The 25,978-nt window shown below is 43.2% G+C and overlaps 2 protein-coding genes across 23 annotated transcripts in view; both read left to right on the top strand.

Moving 5' to 3' along the window:
• The window catches only part of Macf1 (microtubule actin crosslinking factor 1), a 338,997-nt gene that overhangs the window by 262,339 nt on the left and 50,680 nt on the right, over positions 1-25,978 (top strand). For all 22 annotated transcript variants that reach the window (XM_041651076.1, XM_041651084.1, XM_041651079.1 and 19 more), the window contains 2 exons: positions 25,004-25,165; positions 25,319-25,489. In XM_041651076.1, the coding sequence (XP_041507010.1) occupies positions 25,004-25,165; positions 25,319-25,489 (333 nt within the window). The remainder of the gene's footprint in view (positions 1-25,003; positions 25,166-25,318; positions 25,490-25,978) is intronic.
• Positions 15,379-19,102, top strand: Kiaa0754 (KIAA0754 ortholog). The gene has a single exon (XM_041651101.1). The coding sequence runs from the start codon at positions 15,824-15,826 to the stop codon at positions 19,100-19,102; it is 3,279 nt and encodes a 1,092-aa protein (XP_041507035.1). The 5' UTR covers positions 15,379-15,823.

Consider the following 25,978-nt stretch of genomic DNA (forward strand, 5'->3'; position numbering starts at 1 on the left):
AGCACACACTCTGAGGGAAGATAAGAATCTGTGAGGTAGAAACACAGGCCATGCTTTGCCTTGACTAACTCCTCTGGGGATAGCCAGATAGTCCAGTCTATGGAGATCCTCAGGCTTCCTTGGCACAGCAGTGCTGATAAACCCATAGGTTGCAGGTTAGGCTGTGGGAAATAGTTTCCATGATGTGGAAAAATAAAAGTCATTATTCCTAGGGAAGATTTTCCTTTGGTTGTAGAATCTGGTTGGCTGGTGGGGTGTCATTCAGACACCAACAGAAGACCCTTTTCCTTTCTCAGCAAGTAAACTCCTCAGCCATCTGCATTGAGACTTTCACCATGGCCCCATCTCTTTCTGTGGGAAATAGACAGGAAGGGGCCTTTCCAGAAACCATGACTGAAGCATGTTTTCAAAGAACTGTGAGGAGAAGCTGTTAGCTAACCTCTTCAGGAAATCCCGTTTCTGGTTATTGAGGAAAAGGAATTGTGTATGTCTAACAGGAGATTAATAAGAAAGGAGGGACCTTTGTTTATAACACTGAAACTTGAGCCAAAGAATTCTCCTAGTGTGACCTTCCTGGGAAGGGTAGGGGAGCGGAAGACAAAACAAAACAAACAAACCTATTCAGTCTGGTGGTTAGTAAGAAGCTTTCCTCATTTGGAAACTGTCTGTAGATTGACCTTCTGAGTCTTAACTTCTCCTGTCCTTTGCACCCCTGTTCCCCAACAAGAGTCATGCTTGAAGCCCGGGCAGAAAGGATATAGTAGTTTGGGCATCACATTATGAATAACATCTGCGTCTATGTGGAGTCATTTGTGTTTCGTGCCTGTGATTAGGATAAACTGTAGACTTAAGAATCTCCTAGGGTCTGCCAAGTTTCCCATGTTGTGTAATAAATGTCACCTAGTGGTACATTTGAGGCATCCAATCCAGTCAATCTTTTGGTTTTGGTTTTGAGATGGGGTGTCTTGTAGCTTAGGGCTAGCCTTAAACTTCTGATCCCCGTCTCTGCCTCAGCTGCTAGGATTACAAGCTTCCACGCCAGGTTTTATGGAGCTCTAGGAATGGAACAGGACTCTGTGAATGCTAGGCAAGTATTCTACCTTGTGAACTATAGCACCAACCCCCAACTTCCTTGTTTTTGAGGCTGGCTAGCAGGGTGTAGTTGCAGTTGCAGGTTTAACACTGTCCTCTTCTACCCCAGTGGTTCTCAACCTTCCTAATGCTGTGACCTTTTAATATAGTTCTTTATGTTGTGGTGACCACCAACCATAAAATTATTTCATTGCTACTTCATAACTGTAATGTAAATATCTGATATGTGACCACAGGCTAGAACCATTGCCCTAACTCAAGCTGAACAGAGTTTAGGGTCAGTGATACTTGCAGCTTCTGTCTGACAGAGTCAGGTAGCCTTCTAGCAAACCAGAGCAGAAGCTCCTTTGATTCCGCCCCCCCCCCCCCCCCCCGCCCATGGTAAACAAGCTTGTACAGCCTCTTATGTGCACAGATGAAAACCCTTGGCTGATGGAGCCCAGCATGGTACTGTAAGACTGCCAATTTGCAGATACTTGTTCGTTCCTTTCTCCACAGAACAAAGGTATTATCAGTTGGCCCAAGGTTGCCAGTTAGTACACCTGCCCGAGAATGAGTCACTAGCCGATAAAGCAAATGAGGTCAGCATTATCTACCTGCCTTGGGAGAGAAGGGAAAATCAAAGCAGGGAAAACCTGTCTGTCACTGCAGGGTTAGACACCCCCTTTAAAGCAGCCAACTGGAGGCAGACTCCGCCCTCTAGCCTCTTCCTTTGCCTAATGCTAACTGAACTTTGGACTCTTTTGAGATTTTTTTGTTTGTTTCGTTTTGTTTTTCTTTCTTTTTCAAACAAGCATCCTGTAGTGCTACTCCAGTGGCAACTGGGATCCAAGGAAGAAAATACCCTAAAGTGGCTTTCTCACCTTCGGCTTGTAAACATTTTTAGTTCAGTTGTTTTTTATTGTGGGGAGCTGTCTTGCTCATTGGAGAGTGTTGAGCAGCATCTCTGACCTGTATCTACTAGCAATAGTAGCTTCCCACTTGTAAGAACCTGATATTCCCAAAGGCCCCCTGAAGGCAGAGCTGCCCTCTTTAGAACGACTGCTCTGGGAGAACATGGCCTCAGTTGGGATTTGTACTAGCTGATTAAGTTAAATATTTGTATTGCAGGCAACCTGCTGGTAATCTGATTATGACTGTGTGTTAGCAACACCGCCTCTAGGTCAGCCTGCCATTTAGACCAGCTCTGAAGCCTTTGTTTTTCTGGTGATGATAATTTGCGTCTGGTTGAAATTCTCCTCGACACTTTCCCTGGCGTGTGAGATTTATATGCAGTTGTTAGCTCAGGTATTCAGCTGGTGATGCACTAGCGCTTCCTTGGTGGAAATACCTCAGGGCACTTCCTTGTTCTGTGCCTTTAACGGAGATTACAGTACGTCAGTTGTTCTCTGGAACCAACCCAAAGTTTGGCTGCTGGTATTTATAACCCTTATGTGACCACCCTCCACCCCTCACCCCCCAGAATTCCAATGCACTGCAATAATCCTCTCCACCTCCACTAGCAACTGAATGGGGAGGAGGCAAAAGAACTTTTTGCATTATGTCGAACCTTTTCTAGTTCTCTTTAAAATATTACCCGCCAGACAAAAGGACTACTGGCAACCAAGAAAAACAGAGACAGAGGAATTGTCTTCCCTAATTGGTGATCTAATCAGCAAGTCGTCAGCCCTGAAAACACATACAAGTAGCATTATAAAGTCTGAGCAGGTTGTATTTTTATATTTAGGAAGGAATATATGTGTGTGTGGCCACAAATATATGCATATAACAACAACTAAAGGAAAAGAGGCCTTGAATTTGAGAGAGCAAAGCTAACGTGGGTTAGAGGGAGGGAAGGGAAGGGGAGGGGAGGGGAGGGAAGGGGAGGAGAAGAAAGGGAGAAAATGATCTGATTATATTAAAATCTCAAAAACTAAGTTCTAATAAAAAATTATTTTAAAAGTATTGCCACTTAGTATTTTAAATATAAGCATCACTTGGCGTAATCTGAAGCCTTTAGCCATTGCATTGTCCTGAGAAGCCTTGTGCTTCAGTAAATGTTAACTAGAATATCATCAAGAAGTGCTGATAAATCTCACTTTTGATAGTGAAAAGATTTTTTAAACAGTAAACAAATATATTCTCAACCAAAGAAAAGAACTGAGCACTTGGATTTGAGCTTATGGAAACTATATACAGTATCGCACCTAGCATTCACAGCTGCAAGGCATCATATAGCTTTGTACAGAAAGAAAGAAAAATCTATTCCCAGAAAAAAGCAGAATACAGTCTGTGCAAAAAAAAAATGTGTTGTTGAATATTCGATTAAGTAAACATGAATTGTGGAGATCATTACAGACTTGCGGAACTAGACAGTTTATTGCTATGTCTAGGAATGGGTGCAGGTGGTCTCAGCCTTAGCCTGACCTTTAAAAAAATATTGGAGCCTGATGTAGTCATGTATGCCTGTAGTTCTGGCTGCTGGAGGCTAAAGCAGATGGGTTCCTTGAGGCCAGGAGTTCAAAGCCAGTTTGGACAGTATAGGATATTGTGTGTATATATATATGTATGCATATAACAACTTTGGGCACTTTGAAGCTAGTGCACAGACCTCTTGGGGACATAGAACATCTCTGACCTGATAGTTGGTACAGTTGTCTACTTTGCCAAGAATAAAGTTAATGCCACAGGCAATCCAGTCAGGTCACTGCCCAAAAGGACTGCCTCCTGCCAAATGGATATGTCCCAAGTCTCAGCTGTCATAATTGGAAAAACCTGGCTATGAGAAGAATGTGTTTCCTCTTACCTTCTGTAAGACTCTGACACAATCAGTCCTTTTCAAATGAGTTTTTCATGATAGCTGTGCAAGATTAATGGGATACACTCCGAAGGCCCTCACAAGATACTCTTGCCACCAGTACTGTGCATAAGCATGGTGCTTCCTTGCAGTTCAGGGGCTTTTCAGTCCATCCTTACTTGCTCTGTTCCAGTACTTTTAAGGGTAGTTAACAGTGGGAAACAGGCACAAAGAGTCACTCTGTAAGACTGCAATGGGAAGTGCAGCAAGAAAGTATAAATGAGTTCTTTTTTTAAAAAAAATTATTTTTTTATTATCTATAGAATATTCTGTCTGTGTATATGTCTGCAGGCCAGAAGAGGGCACCAGACATCATTATAGATGGTTGTGAGCCACCATGTGGTTGCCAGGAATTGAACTCAGGACCTTTGGAAGAGCAGGCAATGCTCTTAACCACTGAGCCATCTCTCCAGCCCTCTAAATGAGTTCTTATAACCCTTCTGTAAATCAGGCATTTAAAATGTCAGTTTACAGATAAGAAAATTTAGACTTGCTGGGTGGTGGTGGCGCACGCCTTTAATCCCAGCACTTAGGAGGCAGAGGCAGATGGATCTCTGTGAGTTCAAGGATAGCCAGGGCTACACAGAGAAACCCTCGGAGGTGTGGGGATCAGGGGATAGGGAGAACTAACGTTTAAGAGGAAAAAAACAAATTTGCTCAAGCATGGAGCTGGAGAGATACTCAGTAGTCAAGTGCTTTCTGGTCTTCAGAGGGAAGATGTAAGTTCAGTTCCCAGTACCACACTGCTCTCAACCACCTGTAACCAACTCCAGGTCCAGAAGATCCTCTGGCTTCTGAGTTTATACTAGGTACAAACTCATACAGAAACACACAGACATATACACATAATTTTTAAAAAATAATATATTTTTAAAAATAACTTGCTCAAGCAACTTAGCAAATAAACTTTTGAATGGAACTGGTGTGTTTGGTATGAAATTTATACTATGCCAGTGGTTCCTCAACTGGAGCATGTGTGCTTGTTGGGAGACATTTAGCAATGCCCAAGAAACAGTGTTCTTCTCTCTCTCTCTCTCTCTCTCTCTCTCTCTCTCTCCCTCTCTCTCTCTCTTTGTTTTTTTGTTTTGGGTTTTTATTGTTGTTGTTTTGACATAGGATCTCACTATGTACCCCTCGCTGGCCTTGAAATCACAGTTATATACCTATCACTGTCTCCTGAGTGCAGTCAGCAATAGGAAGGCTGCTAATGGTGTCTAGTGATTGCTACTAAAATACACAGGATAGTTCCTCGCAATGAAAAAGTTACTCAACCCACTTTTAGAAAGATAGCGTAGGGGGGCTGGAGAGATGGCTCAGCGGTTAAGAGCATTGTGTGCTCTTCCAAAGGACCTGAGTTCGATTCCCAGCAACCACATGGTGGCTCACAACCATCTGTAATGGGGTCTGGTGCCCTCTTTTAGCCTGTAGGCATATATGCACACAGAATATTGTATCCATAATAAATAAATAAATATTTAAAAAAAAAAAGAAAGATAGCATAGGGCTGAAGATGGCTTAGCTTTTAAGGACATTGACTTCTCTTCCAGAAGACCAGCGTTCAATTCCTGAAACCCACGTGGCAGCTCACAGCTGTCTGTAACTCCTGTTCCAGGGAATCTGGCACCCTGTAGGCAAAATACCAAAACATATGAAATAAAAATAAATATTAAAAAAATATTTAATGTTTTAATAAATAAAGCTTGACTGAAGATCAGAGTGCAAAGCTAGCCACACTAGTCAATCATACAGGCCTGGAGTGTTGGTACACACCTTTACTCCCAGAACTCAAAGGCCCTCCTGGGCTACATGAGAGAGCTCACACCTTTGGTCCCAGCACTAGAGAAGAATATAGACAGGACTGCAGTCTCAGTCTTCAGTCTGAGGATTCGTGAGGACAGGATCTCACCCTTTTGGTCTGAAGATTTGGTAAAGGTAAAAGATCTCTCTAGTGGTTGGCTGCTTTGCTTTTCTGATCTTCAGCTTGAACCCCAATACCTATGTGTCTCTGTTTTTAGTATTTGTGCTACAATAGGGATTGTTTTTTGTTTTTTGTTTTTTTTTTTTATCTTCCTTCAGACTACATGAATACTGCATAGAGAAGCTTCAGTGGCTCTCCTCACCTTACTAAAATTTAGTTAAGAAATAGGGTTGCTTCCTGAGATGACTTCTGCAGTCAGGATCTTTGTAAACTGATTTGACTCAGTGGCTAAAGAATTCTCTGTGCTTCATTAGTCCCCACCCCACCCTGCCACAGGGTTCCTGCTGTGGACATCAATCAGCTGTGTATCTCAAGCTACTTCCTGTAGGGTGTGTTGTGGAATGGCATCAGCCCCTGCGCCAGATGGGAGTGCTGATCTCAGTGTCATTTTATCAGATTCTAGTTGGAACAAAGGATTCCCTCTTGAAAGACTGAGAGCTGGTGCAGTTGGACCGTCAGTGTGTACGCATATGGTTCCCATGGAAAAGGGAGACGCAAATCATCCTGTAGCCTTTTGAAACATGGGTTTCCAAGGTGGAATTCCTGTGCTTCTGACTTTACGTTTGTCTTGGCAGTGCTTATTCTTCTCCCAAATCAATGCATGAGCTAATTGGTGGCATCCTTCAGAACCGACTGGCTTCTTTATCCCAGCCTTTTCCTTCAGTCTTCGCCTAAGTACTTGATTGCCAGTTTTTCTGGTCTTGTTTCTGATATAGTTACTCCTGCTCTTCAGTTAGTTTTTGTGCTCTATAACTCAATATTATTTTCAAGTCATTAACCAGAATTAACCAGAGCACATTACCGGCTCAGTGAGTTTCCTAGCCACCCAGTTGTTCGTTAGATCAGCTTTAATAATCTCGGAGTCCTAATTAACCGTAGCTTTCATCACACACCACCGCATCATCTCCTCCATCTCCATGCAGATGCGTTGGCTGAGTCAGCGTCCTTAGGAGAGACATTGCTTAATATTAATCAGTCTTTAATTAAAACATCAGAGCGTAAAAGAAAAAAAAACATCAGTTTTGTTCCAGGGACAATCAGCTTTTGAAAAGATAGAATTCATCTCTCTGCAGTGTCAACCCATACTGAGATGTTTTACAAGAAGTCTTTATTTATGGTTTCAGTAAATACTGACTATATCTAATATTTGGTCTACTATGTGTGTATATATGATCTAGAGGAAGATGATGAGAATTTAAGGCACTTGAAGGTTTATCCTACTTGAATTCATGATATATTCAAGTGAGCACGCCTTTAATCCCAGCACTTGGAAGGCAGAGGCAGGCGGATCTCTGGGAGTTCGAGGCCAGCCTGGTCTACAAGAGCTAGTTCCAGGACAGGCACCAAAGCTACAGAGAGAAACCCTGTCTCGAAAAACCAAAAAGCTGTGTGATTTTACAGTTAATCTTCAAAAGTGAGCTAGCTGTTTTGGATCTTCTTTCCTTCCTTCCTTCCCTTTTCTTTCTTTTATCAGAGAGAGGGGGTGAAGGGATGGAAGGATGGACAGGCACTTGTGGAGATCAGACAACCTGTGAGAGTTGGCTCTTTCCTTCCACCATATGGTTTCCAGAAATTGTACTTAGGTCATCAGGCTTGGTGACAAGCACCTTTATCTACTGAGTTTTCTGGCCAGCCCTTTGGTCTAGTTCCTTAACTTCAAACCTAAGTTGTCTATTTGTTCATTTGTGATCAAAGATAATTATTTGAGTAGGGGCTAGAGATGTACCTCCAAGGTATCATACTTGCCTAGCACATACACACACCAAGTAACAAAATTAAAGAAGTGGGGTTTTTTGTTGTTTGTCTTTTGGTTTTTTGAGACAGGGTTGGGGGAACTCACTCTGTAGACCAGGCTGGCCTGAAACTCACAGAGTTCTGCCTCCCTGAGTACTGGGATTAAAGGCATATGCCACCACTGCCTATCAAACAAATGTTTATTAAAATGTCTGTATTATTTGTTTTAGCTTATTTTCTCATATTTGAGAGGGGACACCTGCAATAAGATTGTCCAGTGACCGACCCAGAAAAGCAACTTTATGATAGTCATGGTGATATAGTCGTGCCCCTTGGAACTAAAACAGACTACTCGGTCCCAGGGCCTGACCGTGTCTCATGAAGACATCTCAATTCCTAGTCTAGAGTACATAGTAGGTTCCAATAAATATTTGTTGAACAAATAAAAAGATTAAAAAGTACAACTTGGAGCCAGGGTATGAGACATGAGCCTAGTTATGTGTGGTCCTGCTTCAATCCTAAGCATTGTTAATTAAAAGAAAAGAAAAGAAAATTAATACAGTCTCAAAGGGACTAGAGAGATGGCTTGGCGCTTAAGATCATTTCTTGTTTTTTCAGAAAACCAAGTTTCTGTTCCCAGCACCCATGTGGTAGCTCATGTTCATGAGGAGTTCTGGATGATCCAGTGCTTTCTTCTGATTTCTACAGGCCCCAAGCATGCACTCATATGGCAAAACAGTCATACACATAAAATAAAATGAATAATTTTTTAAGAATATAACTTCAGTTGTCCAGGGGTGGGGTGGGGAGCCAGAAGAAGGCACTCTCAAGGGATGGTAAATACTCCCTTCACACACCCATTAGCCTTGACCTCTGCTGTCTGATTCAGCACCCACACTCCTGAGACTGTCTCCCTAGAAATAGTCATTGGCTTCCCATTTGACTAGTTGGGTAACATTGTCTAATTCATTGTCCTTTTTCTTAAAGACTTGGTTTTAGGGATTGCTGGCTTAGTCAGCCAGAACCTGCCACACAAGCGTAAGAACCTGAGTCCAGATCCCCAAAACCCATATAAAAGAAGTCAGACATAGTGGCATGCATCAATAAGCCCAGAGATGGGTGTGAGTAAAAGGTACTCAGGCAAGTGGATCCTTACAGCCCATTGGCCTGCCAGTCTGCCATAGCTGATGAACTCCAGGTTTAGGGAGAGTCCCTGTCTCAAAAAAATGAAATAGAGAAAGACATCGTCCTAGGTACATGTGTATGTGTATCTACATGTACACATCCACACAAACATGAGAAACCTTGACTTGAGGCTGGCCTCAAACTCTTCGCCTTATGCCTCAATCTCATGAGTTCTAGATTACAGGTGTATGCTACCGTGCCTGGCATCTGCTTACTCTCTCATCCTTCTCATCTCTTCTGCATGATCTGCTTTCCTTTGGATTTGCCTTCCTACTAAATATGTGACTTCTGGAGTTCTGTCATCTGTCCTCTTCCTTCTTTATATTCATCCATGCTGAGATAGCCAGCCCCACACTGCTTCATGGTGAAAGACTTCTAAATGTATATCTCTACCCCAAAATGGAATCGTCTGTGTGAGGGACCATTCTAGACAGCTCTACATGAGTTGTCTTTGAATGCTCTAAACAAAATGAATCAATACCTTCTTCCCATAGTGTTCTGTAAGTGCTACCATGTCCTTAGTGACCCCAGAGTAATAGTATAGCATTATCTTTATTTTCTCTCTAACCTCTACTTTCTACCCAGTTTGCAAGTCCACATTTGACTTCATTTTTTTATAGTCCCTTATTTCACTTGTACTTTCTTTTTTTTTTAAAGACAAGTATATTTACCACCTCAAGATTCAAAAGTTAAGGATTTAAATTCTCAAGAGAGGCAAAAAGAGATAGATGTTAGCTGAGTGAGTGTTGTGTCCTACACATGTTTCTGTTAAGTATTTTTTTCTCTTTCTTGAGACAAGATCTTATCCTGTAGCACATCCTAGCCTCAATTTTTGTTAATCCTCCTATCTCAGCCATGAGCTACCCCACCTGATTTATAGTTAGCTAAGTCTTGTAATAACGCTTTTCTGAATAAAGCATAACATTCCCTCAGTATGGACTTCTTTTTCTTCCACGCAGCCTGTATTTAAGCCATGCTGAATTAAAATTTGTTTCTTTGGGAACTTTATTTTTTCTGGGCATGCTGGAGCATACTATAATCCCAGCACTTGAAGATAAGGCAGGAAAATTGTCAATAGATAGAAGCAGCCTAGGGTTACATAGCAAACACCTATTTTAAGAAGAGAAGGTAGTGGTGCAGCCTTTAATCCCAGCACTTAGGTAGGCAGATCACTGTGAGTTCAAGGCCAGCCTGGTCTACAGAGCTAGTTCCAAGATATCTAAGGAACCCTGTCTCAAAAACCAAACAAATAAACAAAAGTAGAAATAGAAAATATTGTCCTGTCTCAAGTTCTTTACTTGAAATACTTGTTTTGTACTATTTCTATGTATCTGAATCCCAGTGTGGTGAACTGTAGGTGTAGTTCAGTTGTTGATATGCCTGCCTAGCATGCACAAGGCTCTGGGTTCCATCCGTAGCACCACTTAAACCAGGTAAAGTTTTGTACACTTAAGTCCAACATTCTCAGAAGTGAAGGCGAAGGCAAGAGGATCAGAAATTGAAGGTCATCCTTGGCTACATAGACAAGCCTGGACTACATGAGACCCTGGCTAAAAATAAATAAATACCCTAATGCCTATAAATAAACAATAAATATCCCAGTGAACAAATGTTCCCTCCTTGAAACCTTCTCTGATTCCTCCTGCCTTCCTGTCTCCTACCTTCTGTCAGGTCTCTCTAACTTGTAAAACCTCACCATTTTTATTGTCATCTCCTTCTTGGTAACTAACCATTAATCTAAACAAGAAATCAATACACTGTCTTTTGGAAAGTCTTCAAGCACCAAAGGGCTTTCAAGGGCCATGGGAGTTCCTGTAGAGTGTGTGAAAGGTTTTCTTAGGAGTTCAGGAATACACAAGAACTCAAATATCTTCAAAACCTTTGGTTTCCTATTTAAAACAAAATTTAAGAAAAAGAAATTTATATCATATTCTGTTGATCTCTATGCCACACAGAGTGTGTGCTATCTTTATAGTAACAAAAACACAAAACATGGTAGTCACTGATGCCCAGCACTTAATACTGTGGAGTTCTCACTTGTCCCTGAGTAATGCTCATGAAGTCTAAATTGAAGATTTAAAATTCCCAAGATCTAGCCCCCTGTATCCAACTTCTGTTCAGTGAATCCTGAGGGGGGGAGGGAGGGAGTCAGTCCCTGGCAGGTAGATGAAGATGAAAAGGCATTTCATTCACTGAGGTATGGTAATGTGGGAGTCTCTAGATTGTTCAGGCAAGCTGGCAGTTCAATTTTGGGCAGACAAAGGCAATGCCAGATCCAAAGCTTGAAGGGGGCTGGTATGAGTGTATGAGAGGACTCCACCCAGCTCACTTTAATTAGGAAGACAGCAGGAAGAAGCTAGAGGGGTCAACATTGTTCTCTCATTTAGGTTCACTAAAGGAAAATCTGACACCAGATTCTTTTCTTAGGAATTCCAAAGTGTGTAGGAATTTTTTGAGCTCTGTAATCAACTAACGGGACACTAATTTGAAATGTGGCTTGAACACATCCATTTGTGGTTTTAGGGTGGGGAAAGCATCGGAAGAAGTACTCTGGAGCTCCCTGGGTTTCTCCCTCAGAAGTTTAGTAGGGCATGTGAATGTCCAGATGCCTTTTGTGTTAGAGCTATCAAGGCAACAAGAGGGTGAGAACTGAATCAAGTGTTTATTTTAGTCAGATGGCTACTGGCAGAATTCCACATACCAAAACTAAAGGGATACTCGTGAACAGATAAAAAATAAGACGAGGCCTTCCTTGTGCTTTATCTCCTTGCTTCTGTGTAACAGATACCAAGGACAAAAAGGAGTAAAACTAGGAGGCTTCTTGGTGGTTGTTTTTGAAGGGGTGGAACCATTGGATTTGTAGGTCTATAATGTCTTGGTGTGTGTGTGAGAGAGGAAAAGAGAAAGAGAAGGAGGGAGGGAGGGAGGGAGGGAGGGAGAGAGAGAGAGAGAGAGAGAGAAAGAGAGAGAGAGAGAGAGACCTCAGTGAAGATCACGATGGCCTCATGCTCACAGAGATCTACTTCCTGAATGGGAGGACTGTGGTTAAAGGAATAGTCATCGTGCCTTGTGGAATCTTTTCTAGAGGCTTTGTTTAAACTTTTAGGAAGTTTCTCTGTGGTATTTTAACACCTTAATTAAATAGAGCATGACTAAAACTGATAAGTAATTTGAGTCTGAACCCAGTTGCTAGATTGTTACTAGAATAGTAAAACAAGGTAGATAGGTGTGAGGAGGGGTTAGTTAGGGAAAGACTGCTGTGATAGGCACCTGCCTTGGTGAGGAAACAGGAAAGGAATTCCTGGCTGTGAAGGCTGTGATTCCACATCGAGATCATTCTTTATAATGGGATAACCACCCACCCTTAAGTCCAGAGCCAGAATTCCTTAGATTCTTCCAACCAGAGGGGCCCTGGCATGCTACACAGTCTGTTAGGATATCTGAACACTTGGTAGATGTATTTGGCTAGGAAGACTTGCTAGTGAAATTAATTCTGTCCTCTTTGGGGTTTTCTAGTTGTATTGAATGATTACAACAAAATTAAAACCTGAATTCCATAAATTGTGAGGAATCAGGGCAGTAAGCTGATCTGCCCTTTGGTTACAGTGTGCCAGGGGTGCAGGAACTTTAAGGCTCATCCCGAACAAGCTGTAAGATTTGTGAATCTGATTCACAAGGTTGCTCTGCCACATGACTGCTTCAATTTCTCCTCACACTCCTCTGGGACCAGAAAAGTCACTCTTTTAGGAGACACCTTCTTCTTTGAATAACTGTGAGAAAACTGATGGTTTGAAATCTGCCCTTGGATCTTGGCGTGCCAGTTTAAGAAGACATTCAGAACAAATTTCCTCCCTCCCACGTCCCAGCTCCTTGGATAGATAATGTTGCTCATATCCCCTGGAACATGCTCTAGATCAAGTCTTCTTGATTCTTTTCACACTGTGTTTATAGAAGAGTTTTCTGGTGTCTTGCAGGTCACTGGTCACCAGGTCACTGGATTCTAAATAGCTCTTTTAAAACTTGTAAATTTAAGGAATAGGGTATCTAGAATAAAACAATACAATCTAGAACATCCCAGCACTTCCTTCCATTTGCAGATGAAGAGTCTTTGTACTTGAGTGGGTAAAACTGATCAGCTTCTTTTGAAGTGAGAAATGAAGTGTGAAGTGTTTTGCCAGGCAAAGCTCCCTTTTACTTGCCTAGTCTGATGATAGGCTTCAGCCTGTACCTCATTTTACAAAGGAAGTTGCTGCTCCTCAGATACGTCTATGGCTTAACTCCAAGTTTCACTGCTGGGTCTCCACACACCAATGACTGGTTTTATTTACTGTTTGTGTAGAGAGTGGAAATAACTTTCCTAAGATTTACCATCTAAGCCGGCGGTGGTGGCGCACGCCTTTCATCCCAGCACTCGGGAGGCATAGGCAGGAGGATCTCTGTGAGTTTGAGACCAGCGTGGTCTACAAGAGGTAGTTCCAGCCGGGCGATGGTGGCGCATGCCTTTAATCCCAGCACTCGGGAGGCAGAGGCAGGCGGATCTCTGTGAGTTTGAGACCACTGGTCTACAGAACTAGTTCCAGGACAGGCTCCAAAGCTACAGAGAAACCCTGTCTCAAAAAACAAAAACAACAACAAAAAAAGAATTTACCATCTATATTGATCACGTAGACCAATAGGAATTTAGACATTCTTTTTTACCTTCATAAAATCAGAGGGACCATCCCAAAGGAGTAAAGAATTACACCTTACAGAGATGCAAGCTGCCTCTTGCAGGCAGTCTCCTGGGTTGCTCTCTGTACTTCGTTTAACAGTTACAGGTCACCAGGCAGTTTTGCTAAAAGGCAGAAAGGGGTGTTCATTATTGTGTAACACGTTTCTCTATTATTTTCTTTTTTGAGACTTGAAATACAGACTCATACTTTTCATCTAGCCAGAAGGAGGCTTCAGGTTTCCTTAGACGTGCACGGCAATGAAAAAGCAGTCCAGGTGTTGGGCATGGGCTGTTCCTGCTAGTGTGCCCACTGCTCCCCTACCTGAACCCCATTTTCTGGTCATTAAGACCGCTGAAGTCTGGGCAGAAAAGTCCAGGTGGCACAATGAACCAAAATCTGACAAACTTGAGAAGAGAAGGGAAACTGTGCCTGGAGTTTACCCAGTAACTTGGTTTCTAAGTCTAACTTAATTCCATGGGATACCAAGAAAAGACTGTGTTTAAGACTTGACTGTTCCTTGGTCAGCGCCAGAGGTGACATTGGAAATATACACGGACAATCGTTGGCGGTCGAACTGGAACCTAGGGTAGTGCAGACCGCCCACCCCATCCTGTGAGTCTCTATTGGCAGATGGGTCCCCGAGTGGCCCTAGCCACAACCGGCTGGCAGTAGGGGAGGCGGGGGCGCCCCTTCTGGGTTCGCCCTTGGGCTGGGCTCGTATCCCGTGGGTTGGAAAGAAGGGGGGGGCAGCGCTAGGAGGGTGGGGCTTTCCTTTGTCAGGGGATTTGCCCTGTGTGACCAGGACTGCTCCTCTCCGCTCACCCTCGCGGGCAGGGACTCTCCGACGCTCATGGGTGTGGAGAGAGTGAGCTGCGGAGGGGTGGCGCGGGACGTTCTGGGGTCCTTCGCCCCAACCCCGGGACGCCCCTCCCTCGGCGCCTCAGCCTCCAATCCTTGCCTCCGCCCCCTCCCCTCCCGGCGGGGCTCCCTGTTGGCCCCGCCCCCGTCCTCCTCCCTCGCTGTCCTCGCCGCGCGCTCCCGGGCTTCCAAGGGGGCTGCCCGGGCGGGGCGGCGGCTGTGGCGGTGCTGGAAGGGGGAGGAGAGTCGCCCGCCACCGGAGCAGTTCCAGCCGGCGGCGGCTGAGCGGGCCGCGCGGCGTGAGAGAGGCGGGCTCGCCCCCCTCGTGCGGCCGGAGCAAAGCCTTTTGTTCCCAGCAAGAAGTTTGCATGCCGGGACCGTGACAGCTGCGGGCGGGGAGGACGGCCGCAGGGCCGGCGGCGTGGTGGAGAAAAGAGGCGACTGCTTGTCATGCAGCCCACGACGTAGCGGCTGGGGGTCGGGAACCTGGGAGGCGGCACCCACAGGACACGGGACTCCGCTGCCCGAGGGACAAACTAACTTCCTGAGTGCGAGACTGGAGGCCAGCGCGTCCGGAGCCACCTGCAAGGCTGCGGTGAGGCGACCCTGGCCCTCCGGGCATGAGGCATGGCGTGGGTTTGCGGGGCGGTGCTGAGTGAGTCCTTCACTGCCCCTTGGCCGCTGCCGCAGCCTGCCCGCCTTCTGAAAGGCCCAGAGAGGGCCTCCTCTCTCCTTGTTTTGCGGCCACGATACAGTGTTGGCTTGGAAGCCACAACAATGCCATGATGTTTTGGAGACAGGAAGCCCCAAGCTGGCCCCGAATGAAGGACTTCCTGTGTTTAAAGTTGCAGGAATATCCGCTGACCAGCCCTGTTCAAATGCAAACACCCCAACTAGAGAGGACGAATGGCTAATTCAGACCAGCTGGACTCTTCAGGACTGAACACAGGATAAAATGAAAGGAATTCTTAGGAGCTTGGACCATACTTGAAGGCTAGAGAGGGTGTGCCATTGTTATTAAAGGACATACTTGATACAAATTTTCTGCTTTCTACTCGGCTTCGGTGAGAATTGAGTGAAACTAGATACCGAATGAGACTTGTCAGTATCAAATGTTTTTTGCTGACCGAATTTGAAAAGGCAGTACTCTTTCAAAAAGTAAAACCAGAAGCCATACACGTAACTATTTTATGCTTGTTGATTAAATAATATCATTTGTCTGCCTGCAGTTATGAGGCTTCTAGCCTGTGAGGAAAAACCTGTTTGTCTTAGAGTTTCTCCCAAAATGGTTTCAAATTGGAACTACCAGATATTTCTGAAAGGCAGATGCAATTGGTGGTTTAGAGTATAAACATGTAAGAAGACTTATAACTCGTGTAGAATGTATTTTGGAGAACCTTTGGGAGAAAAAAAACTTGTGAAAGATTGATGGTTCATTTTTATTGGAAAAGTATGGGTAAGCCACTTAGCAGGCCAGACTGTTTAAGGCGGAACCCCACCTGCCTGGGGAAAGGGGAAGAGGAAGATGGCTATATAGAAGATTGCTATGTTCCACAGCGCTCTATATATGATACCATGAGGATAAATGAACAGATTGACCAGGGGTCAAAACTTAATCAGACTTCCAAAAGCACCATGGAGAAGATGGAAGGAAGTACCATATCCAGCAACGGTACATTAGGAGCATCATCTAATGTTTTTGAATCTAGAGTGCCAGAAGGCAAGAAACTGGATGAGAGAATAATATTTGATGCATTAAAACTAAGCAGTGATGTACAGAAGTCAGCTCCTGTGCCACCCAGACGTCGGCCAAATGCAGAGCGCAAAGATAACGTTAACAGGAGGTCATGGAAGTCCTTCATGCCACCCAACTTCCCAGAATTCGCAGAAAGGATGGAGGCTTCTCTCAGTGAAGTCTCAGAAGCTGGTGCTTCAAATCCTTCCTTACAAGAGAAAAAGATATCCAGTTCTGCATTGACAGAAAGTTCTGGTCACTTTGACCACAGGGAACCTCAATCTGAGTCTGTAACTTTGGAACACATGTCCAAATCTGTAGATATTCCAGAAGTGCAAGATGGAAAAAACTTGCAAGACTGCCAGGATTTGAGATTCCAACTGCACAGTGAGAGCTCTCCACATGAATTCCAGCCTCTGGAGTCAGAAGCTACAGCAGCAAGTGGTAACTCCGATGAAATGCAGGAACACAGATTCTCAAGTGCAACCTGGCCTAGGGCCATGAAAACTTCTAAGGGAGGCTTCAGTGAGAAGCAGCTCCCCCTTGGGGACACTGCCTGCACTGTGGAACTGCCACCTCTCTCTCCTTGCCTGAGTGAAGAGCTGGTGGATCCAGAATTACATAGTCTTATAACACCTAACCTGAGAGAAAAAACAGAGTCTGAGTTAAAATTTGAGGAGGATGAGCGATGGATCATGATGGAGGCTGAGGAGGAGTGGGAAGAAGAGAAATTGTCGGAGAAAAGAGAGAGCTTGACAGGGATTTTTGAAGAAAGAGAAGCAAACACAGTAGCGGTGGTAGAGAGTGGATCTGACTGCTCATCCGCCTTGGGAACTTCTGACCATATAGCTCTTCCTCAGATTTACTGCTCTGATGACCTGCAGCCAACTAGAGACCACCTTGCTTCTGTTCCCAAGGGTACATCCCCTAACTGCCCCTGTGTGCCTAGCAAAGATGTTATCAGTGAAATGAAAAACAGAACTGCTCAGGGCCTAGAGGATCTGATCTCAGGGTTCCAGAGCCCTACCGAAGCTGAGCAACTCTCTGACACAGATTCTGTGCAAATGTTTCTTGAACTTGAGAAGGAATGTTTATGTGAGGAGGGAGTAACTTCTTCAGTTGAGCTGCTGAGTCAAGCCTCTTCGGAAGGACTGGCCCCATCCCAGGATGCAGAAGATTCTCTTTTAATTAGTCATTTTCCAGGAGCTGCCTTAGAAAAGGAACAGCATGTGGATCTTGTAAGGATAAAGGACCATGATACAGGATTATATGGTGAATATTGTAATGCCCTGGATTCTTCTCAGGTGCCTAAAGCTGTTGAACTTAGTACTCACCCTGATAGCAGGAGGGATACTTTCACTGTTAGCAAGGAGTGTGAAAAAGTGCCTTTCAGCCCCAAGATTGATGGGGAATTTAAGTCTCTGACTGAATTGGAGCCGCTTGGAGAGCTGGACACAGGAGGATTGCTGAACTCTAATCCCAGAGCTTCTTGTGAAGAAAAACTACCAGTCTTTATTGTTTCTGAGCTAGCCAAAGAAAATGGCAATTTGTCCCAGGTAGACTGCAGTCAGACTAAGGGGAATGTAGAGGTGTATATGGAAAAGATGCCTCTCAGTTTTGCTTCCAACTACAAACAAGATGTTACCTCAGGACTTGAAGTAGAGGTGTTATCATCTGATTCAAATTTATTAACAGATGAGATTCATTTAAAAGGTGGGAAAGGAGCTATAATTAGTCCAGAAAACAACAATCCGACATCATTGGAAAATGTAGACCCTTGTGAGTTGTCCATGAAGGAAGTTTGTGATAAAGACAGCAAAACAAAAGAGCTAGATTGTCGAGTGAAGCTTTTAGAGGCTGGAGCTCCAGTATGTTTTCTTAGAGACTTACAGAGGAAGTCTCCAGAGTCAGAGGTTCTGAGTCTAAGTCTGCCTCTGCTGGCTGGAGAACTGTGGTGTAATAGAGCTGCAACAGAAACCATGAATGATAGAGAACCTGAGTTGGGAATGGCGTCATCACACGAAGGGGAGATGGGAATGAGAGATTTAGATTCAACCCTGAACATCTTTCCAGAAGAACAAATCACCAAAGCCAATAACACTGTACCAGGTTTAGAGGAATGGATATCCGGCCAACAGGGACCTGCCCCAGCTGCTATAGTACCCATGATAGATGATGTCCTGGATGCTGTAGTACCCATGTCAGGACCAGGAGAGGCTATCCCAGCTGTAGCAGTGCCTGCCCTGGAGGGCCCTGCTACCAAAGCCTCTGCCTCAGAGGGACCTGCTGTGGCTGCGCCAATAGTGTCTTTCCCCAAGGAGGATATCCCAGTTGCCTCAGTGGTCATCTTAGAGGAGGATGTTACGGCTAAAGTGTTATCAGCCCCAGAACAGGCTGCCACTTCATCTGGTGCAGTGCCCTTCAGAGATGAGGATGTTACCTCAGAGGAGCCTGACCCTCAGGCTGCTGCAGTGTTTCTCCCAGAGGAGCCTGCCGTAACAACCCTTTCAGGGCCCACCTCAGAGAAACCCAGTGCTCCAGCAGTTGTTGTGTCTGCTGCAGAGGAGCCTGGCACTCCTCCTCCGGCAGAGCCTGTGCTCGAGGAGGCTGCCACCCTAGCTCTTGAACCTACCCCAGAGAAGCCTGATATTCAAATGGTTAGTGTGTCCATCCCAGGATGGTCTGTCACTCCAGCTCCTGCAGTGCCTGCTATGAAGGAAATGTTCTCTCCTGGTGACCCTTTCCTGGGAGGAACTACCCACACTGATTCAGTGCCCATTGCAGAAGAAACTCCTATTCTTGAGGCTGCTTCCTCACCCGAAATGTGGATCAAGGAGGATCTTGATTCTTCAGCATTTGGAATAAAAGAGGTGCCTGACCCAGTGCTACATGGGAAAGTGCCTCTGGCTACAACTGATGGATTAGATTCACATGAGGTAATTGCTGCTCATTTCATTGGCAGGAAGGGCTGAGGGAGTAAAGTGAGAATTGCCAGTTCTCTCACTTGGTGGTAACTAGTAATGGCAGAAGTCATTTGTTAATTCTGTGCCCTGGGCTGGAGTTTCTAGATTTTCTGTTGAGTTTAGAGGGAAAATGTATCTTAATTTTCTCTGGTATGAAATTTTGTTCATTTTTTTTCTTACATATGTTGGAGCCCAAAGGAACACAGTTGTAAATAGGCATTTTACTTTTAAAAAATTGTTATTAGCAGAAAAATGTGATTCCTATTAAAACTATAGCAAGCCTATTTCCTAAAATCAAGAGTTTATGTTTATTAGTGATGTACAGTCAGTCCACATTACACTGAGCTTTGAGTGAGACCCGAGTACTGCTGAACCACTCTGGGAAGATTAGGTGTTCTGAGTCTTGTCACTCAAGATTCCTCACCTGGTCAGGCAGAACCCTGAGAGGATTGTAGGATAAGGTGGCAATGCATTTAAAGTATCACATATGTAAGATTTCGAGCTTTATCTTCTTCCTTCATCCTGTAAATAGGTTTGCAGAATTCACAGAAGCAGATTAGGTGGAAGCCCTGTCAAAATACAAATGTGTGTTTCTTTTAGAGTTTCTCTGTGTAGCCCTGGCTGTCCTGGAACTCTGTAAACCAGGCTGACCTCAAACTCAGAGAACAGCCTGCCTCTGTCTCCCAAGTGTTGGGATGAAAGGTGTGTGCCACCACCAACAGGATAAATAATTTTGATTGTGTCCAGTTACCTTGTGATGTAAGTTCCTGTCAAGTTAGAATTTGTTACATTTATGGACTGCAGGCTTGATACTGAGTGCAGTCACCTCTCAAGTCAGTCAGTGACAGAACAGTTTCTTGCACCCCTGAAACACGTGTGGAGTAAAGCCTACAGCAGTAATCAGTGATGCCAGTTTGATCCTACATAAAGAGGAGTTCAGAGATCCTTCTGCGTACAGGAGATCCTCACTTTATAAAATACTGCCTGATAAAATGATGGAGAAGGAAATGGTGCCATCCACCACTCATTCTTTAAGTGGGATTATTTGAAGGAAAGTGTCTCTGTGTAGTCCTGGCTGAAATTCCTTGTGTAGACAGTCCAGTCATGGAACTCTCCTTGCCTCTGCCTTTGTGCACCACCATACCCGACTATTCTGAAAGTGTTTATTGAAGCCAGGCATGGCAATTCATGCCTACAGTTTGAGCACTTGGGTCACTAGGGAAGGGATGGATATTTGAGGCCAGCCTGGGATACGTAATTATGGGGTAGCCTGAGCTGTAAGAACAGGGCGGGAAGACAGAAGCACACTACTGAAATAGTTATTAGTTGGATTTCAAAGTTTTTCCAAGTTGGACATGTGTGTGATTGGTAGAGTACTTTGCCTGGCGTGCACATGGTCCTGGGACCATCTGTAGCACTGCAGGAAATGGAAAAGTGTTTCCCAAGATTGTATAAACTCCAGTTTTTACATTTTTAGAGTTTTTTGGTATATGTGGGTCTTGAGAGGTCCTATTCTGGCTGGCATGCAACTCACTATGTAAAAACAGACTGGCCTCAGACTTGTGGAATCCTCCTGCCTCAGCCTCCTGAGTGCTGATATTGTAGGTGTGAATCACCATACTTGGCTTTTAGGAAATTTTTAGAGGCAAAAGAACTTGTTTCTATGCAGAGATACTTAGAACTCAACAAGTGATCATAACCTGGAATTTGATTTAGAGCAAAAGGCTTCAGAGCTTGCGTGTTTGTTTATGTATGTACAAAGACATATGTGTATACCTAGTATAAAATATGAGCTTCCCAGCTCTCTTTTAATATATAAACTTCATAATAGGAACTAACAAGAGCTTGGTTAGAAGAAGCAAAATATTAGTTTATTCATTATTTCTATATTGGTATCTCAGGCCACAGAGAGCAGTCCCCAGTTACTTTAACCTCTACCTATAGGTTCCCTCGGTCTTACAGTCAAAAGTTCAGAGGAAGAGGGAGCAGCCTTTTATACAAAGTAGGGCTTTCAGAAAATTAAAGTTGGCCAAGGAAGTCTTTTTAAGCAAAAATTTGGAATTGTCACAACACCAATTCAGTGTTCAAATGTCCAGCTGATAGGCAGATCTGTCGTGGGTTTGTTTGCTTTCCCTTAAGCAATTTCTATACAAGGAGTCATTCATTCAAGAAAGAAATAGTTACTGAGCATCAACTTTGTGCCAGATCCCAGCCTCTTACAGTGAATAGAACTGGCACAGTGCCTGCCCTTGTGAACCTTACAGTAGCATGTGGGAGGCTCTTGTAAGTATATGATTATAAACTGACAAAGTGGATTTGGAGACCATTGGATAGAGTCAAGAAATACTTTAGAAGTAAAATTAAGACCTGTTGATAGATTTTCTATTAGAGATGTGTCAGTTATCCAGGATGACATGGAATCTGATTTATATAATTAAGTACAAACTGAACTGGACAGTAGTAAACTATTGTTTTCAAGACCAAATGTTAGTTTGATTTTGGGAAGAATAAATTTGAAGGGATGGGAAAGCAAAAGGATACTGTTTAATTGAAATCATTAGGTTCAAGGTACCTGTAAGTTGTTGTTATATAAATAATAAGAAAACAGTTGGATGGGTGGATTTGAAGCTTAGAAGATTTAAGTTGAGAACCATAGTATTTATCAGAGTTAATAATTAAAGTGATAGAGATAGATTAAATTGCCCAAGCAGGACACTAAAAGAGATAGCCAGGCATAGTGCTGTACACCTAACAATTAGCCTAGCACTCAAGAGGCTAAAACAGGAGGCTCATGAGTTCCAGGCTAGCCTGAGCTATATAGTAAAGCTTTATAATGGTATATATTTATATTTTATATTTTATTTATATTTTAATAAATCTTGCCTGAAGACCAGAGGCAAAGCTAAAATGGTGACAGACACCTTTAATCCTAGGATTTGGGAGACAGAGGAAGAGGGATCTCTGTGAGCTCAAGGCTATCCTGGGCTAAACAAGATCAATGCAGAAACAAATCCAGGTGGTGTTGGCCTACACCCTTAATCCCAGTACTAGAGGAAATATAAAGTGGGAGGAGAAAGAGGCTTAGTCTACTTAGTTTGTAGTTGCCCAGCCTTGGTAGAGGTAAGACTTCTCTAGTGACTTTGCTGCTTTGCTTTTCTGGTTTTTAGGTTGATTTATTTATTAGTATATAAATAACATACCACTATAAAGCTTGTCTCAAATAAATAAGAATTTTAAGGAAGTCTTTTGACTGACTTCCTCCATTTAGAGGTAAAGAAGAAGAGAAAGAGAACAAAAACATCAAAAAAAAAAATCAAGTTGATTCAAATTGAAATGCAATGCAATACCACCAAAGATAAAAGTGACTACAGCCCTTACCAGTACCCACTTATGCACAAATAAAAGTAAATCTTTTTTAATATTTATTTATTATAGATACAATAGTCTGTCTACATGTCTGCCTGCAGGCCAGAAGAGGGCACCAGACCTCATTACAGATGGTTGTGAGCCACCATGTGGTTGCTGGGAATTAAACTTGGGACTTTTGGAAGAGCAGGCAATGCTCTTAACCGTTGAGCCATCTCTCCAGCCCCGATAAAAACAAATCTTTAAAAAATAGCTTGCATGTATTTGGTTTGATAGAATAAAAAGGGCCCTTCAGAGTGAGTTTGACACCTTCCTTTTGTCTTCCTGTGTCTCCATTTCTTTTTTGCTCTGTGTTGTTTTGTTTTATTGTTGATTTTTCCAGACAGGGTTTCTCTCTACATAGTCCTGACTGCCCTGGAACTCACTCTGTAGACCAGGCTGGCCTCAAACTCACAGAGATCCACCTGCCTCTTTTCTGGTTTGTCCCTCCATTTCTTTTCTTTTTCTTGTTTTTTTTTTTCCCTCCCAAGAGAAAGGAGTCATCTCTGAAACTCTGCCGGATGTGGAACCATAAGGGTATCATCACAGCATTATCCCTCCATGTCTAATCCTCACCGTCATTAATCAGCTTCAGAGCCCGTGCCCTCATAGTAGCCTTCATCTGTTCTCATCCTCTCTCCTTGTTTTTCTTCAGATTAATATCTTTAGTGTTACACAATAGAGATATGTGGCACTTGTGGTTTGTTTTTGAAACTGAATTCTTTGTAGTTTGCCTAACAAAATGCAGTCTAATCAAGATGTAGTATGCGGTGAAATGTACTGGTGATTTCAGTTTGTCCTGGGCTTTCTGCTCTATACCGACTCACTTATCCAACCATGGGCATTCCTTTGGAGTTAGATTCCTAACTATGGTGTGATATATGGTCTGTTGTAGAACAAAATTAGCCTTCCTTAAACACTCAGTTCTTGCTTATGTTTGTTTTGTTCTCTTCCATTCTCTGTCGTCTCTGGCTTTAATAGACATACCTGTCTTTTTGAAACTGAAGGAACTTTGTATAGAAGAGAAAGAAAAAAAAACCTGAAGTATATATAGCCAGGTTGGCAAAATATGGCTAATTTTATGCTCTAATAATTAAGAGAAACCATTACTTAGGGATAAATATTTGACATTCTTTTCATTAAGACTGAATTTGGCAAAAGTATGTCAAAACTAAAGTTTTGGTGTTTGTTTGTTTTGTTTTTTTTGATTTCGAGATAGGGTCTCATGTACCCCAGAAAGACCTCAGATTCTCTATGTAACTGATAATGATCATGAACTTTCTGATCTTTCTGCCTCTACCTGAGTGCTGAGATTATAGGGTTCGTGGCTTACACCCAGTTTTCAAAAATTCCATTTTTTGTTCAGACCATTGCATCTAGAAATGTCTAAGTTTTAACTGTAGTAAAGAAAAATAGGAATCTTGCTTGCTACACTTTTATTCTCATTGTTTTAAATTCTTTTGTTTCATGGTGGACATGATCCATGGTATCATTTTTTTTTTTGTTTTTGTTTTTGTTTTTTCGAGACAGGGTTTCTCTGTGGTTTTGGAGCCTGTCCTGGAACTAGCTCTTGTAGACCAGGCTGGTCTCGAACTCACAGAGATCCGCCTGCCTCTGCCTCCCGAATGCTGGGATTAAAGGCGTGCGCCACCACCGCCCGGCTCATGGTATCATTTTTTGAAAGTATTTTATACCCCTATGTCTTACTCAGCACACGTGTCAGAGTTGTTAGGAGCATTTTTTTCTTTTTAGTTTTTTTCGAGACAGGGTTTCTCTGTGGCTTTGGAGCCTGTCCTGGAACTAGCTCTTGTAGACCAGGCTGGTCTCGAGCTCACAGAAATCCGCCTGCCTCTGCCTCCCGAGTGCTGGGATTAAAGGCGTGCGCTACCATCGCCAGGCTAGGAGCATTTATTCTTGTAGACAGGAGAGTACTGTTTCAAGATGATTGAATGTGGCCTATGGCCCTGAAGCAGAATGAAATTAAATGGCCACAAGGGTATTAAGCTATGAGCTTTGCATTTTTCACACTGTTGATTTATTTTAACTGACTGAGTTACTCATCCGAGCCAGAAAAGTACATTGCCTATTGTCAGTGGTCAAGCTGCTATTCTCCACGGCCTGTTCCCAAGTTCTTAAGTACTTGTCACTTGATAGCATCCTTCCCTTTCAGGATCCATAGTATTTTAAGACTAACACTTCACTATTCCCTATAGCTTTTATCATTAAAAATTAAGCAATTGATTTGATAGAAGATACTGAGTCATTGAGTTAAAGACCTAAACAGTGCTGCTATAACTGCCTCTGGGTGTATGCTACTAAGAGGATACATAAGAAGATATGTAACTGAAACATGAACCCATGTGTCTCCTTAGTATCTCACTGTTCTGATGCTTACATCAGTTCCTTGCCCTCCTTCATTAAGTTGTAACTTTCTTGAGGATGACCAAATACTACAGTGTAGAAGGCTTAATGTCCTTTAGAGTAAATCTGCTTTGTTTTATCTAGACGTTTCAGAAAGAACAAGTGGATCCTCTACAGGTGAAATTGCAGCAAGTAAATGGACTTGGCCAGGGATTAATTCAGAGTGCAGGAAAAAACTGTGACGTGCAGGGTTTAGAACATGACATGGAGGAGATCAATACTCGATGGAATACACTGAATAAGAAGGTGAGTGGTGAAAGAGAAACACCGAAACCTCAGATTTTCCTTGAAACTAAATGCCAACAAAATTCAGTTGTTGCCATCTGTAATTACTAAAAGGATGGTAGTCTAAATGCTGCCCTCTTTCCTGTTAGTGAGCTCTCCATGTCTGTGACACAGGTTGCACAAAGAATTGCACAACTGCAGGAGGCTTTGTTACATTGTGGGAAATTTCAAGATGCCTTGGAGCCGTTGCTCAGCTGGTTGGCAGACACAGAGGAGCTCATAGCCAATCAGAAGCCTCCATCTGCTGAGTATAAAGTGGTGAAAGCACAGATCCAAGAGCAGAAGGTAAGTAGGAACGTAGAGACAGAACTGAAATGGCCACGTTGACAGACAGCACATTTGCTTATCACTTAAGGAGCAAATCCAGAGCTTCAGTAGAACCGTAACATACATCGTTTTCTCCTGAGAAGAGAGATGGAAACTGATTTTCAGTGGTTTTACTATGGCATTTGTTAGACTGAGCAAGTTACATATTTCCTTATGTGTTGTGTTTTAAGATCAGTATTTGTTATATGTCATGCATGAGTTGTCTATATTTTTTGTCTTATTTGCTTAATGCTAGCATGTTAATTATACACAACACTGGGTTTAGTTATGACATTTTCATTCATGTACATAATATATTTTGATCACATTCGCCCTCCATTGCCCTCTTGTCCCTCTTCTACGCATCCCTTTCTTCCCACCTAGCCCTACTTCTGCTTTGTGTGTGTAAGAGAGACCTAGTGAGTGTTACTAAAACTGTTTACAGGAATATGGGTACCTTGCCAATGG

The sequence above is a fragment of the Microtus oregoni genome, unplaced genomic scaffold (genome assembly GCF_018167655.1).
Source record: "Microtus oregoni isolate MIOR12 unplaced genomic scaffold, Mior012 000005F_ref0000423, whole genome shotgun sequence".
NCBI lineage: Eukaryota > Metazoa > Chordata > Mammalia > Rodentia > Cricetidae > Microtus > Microtus oregoni.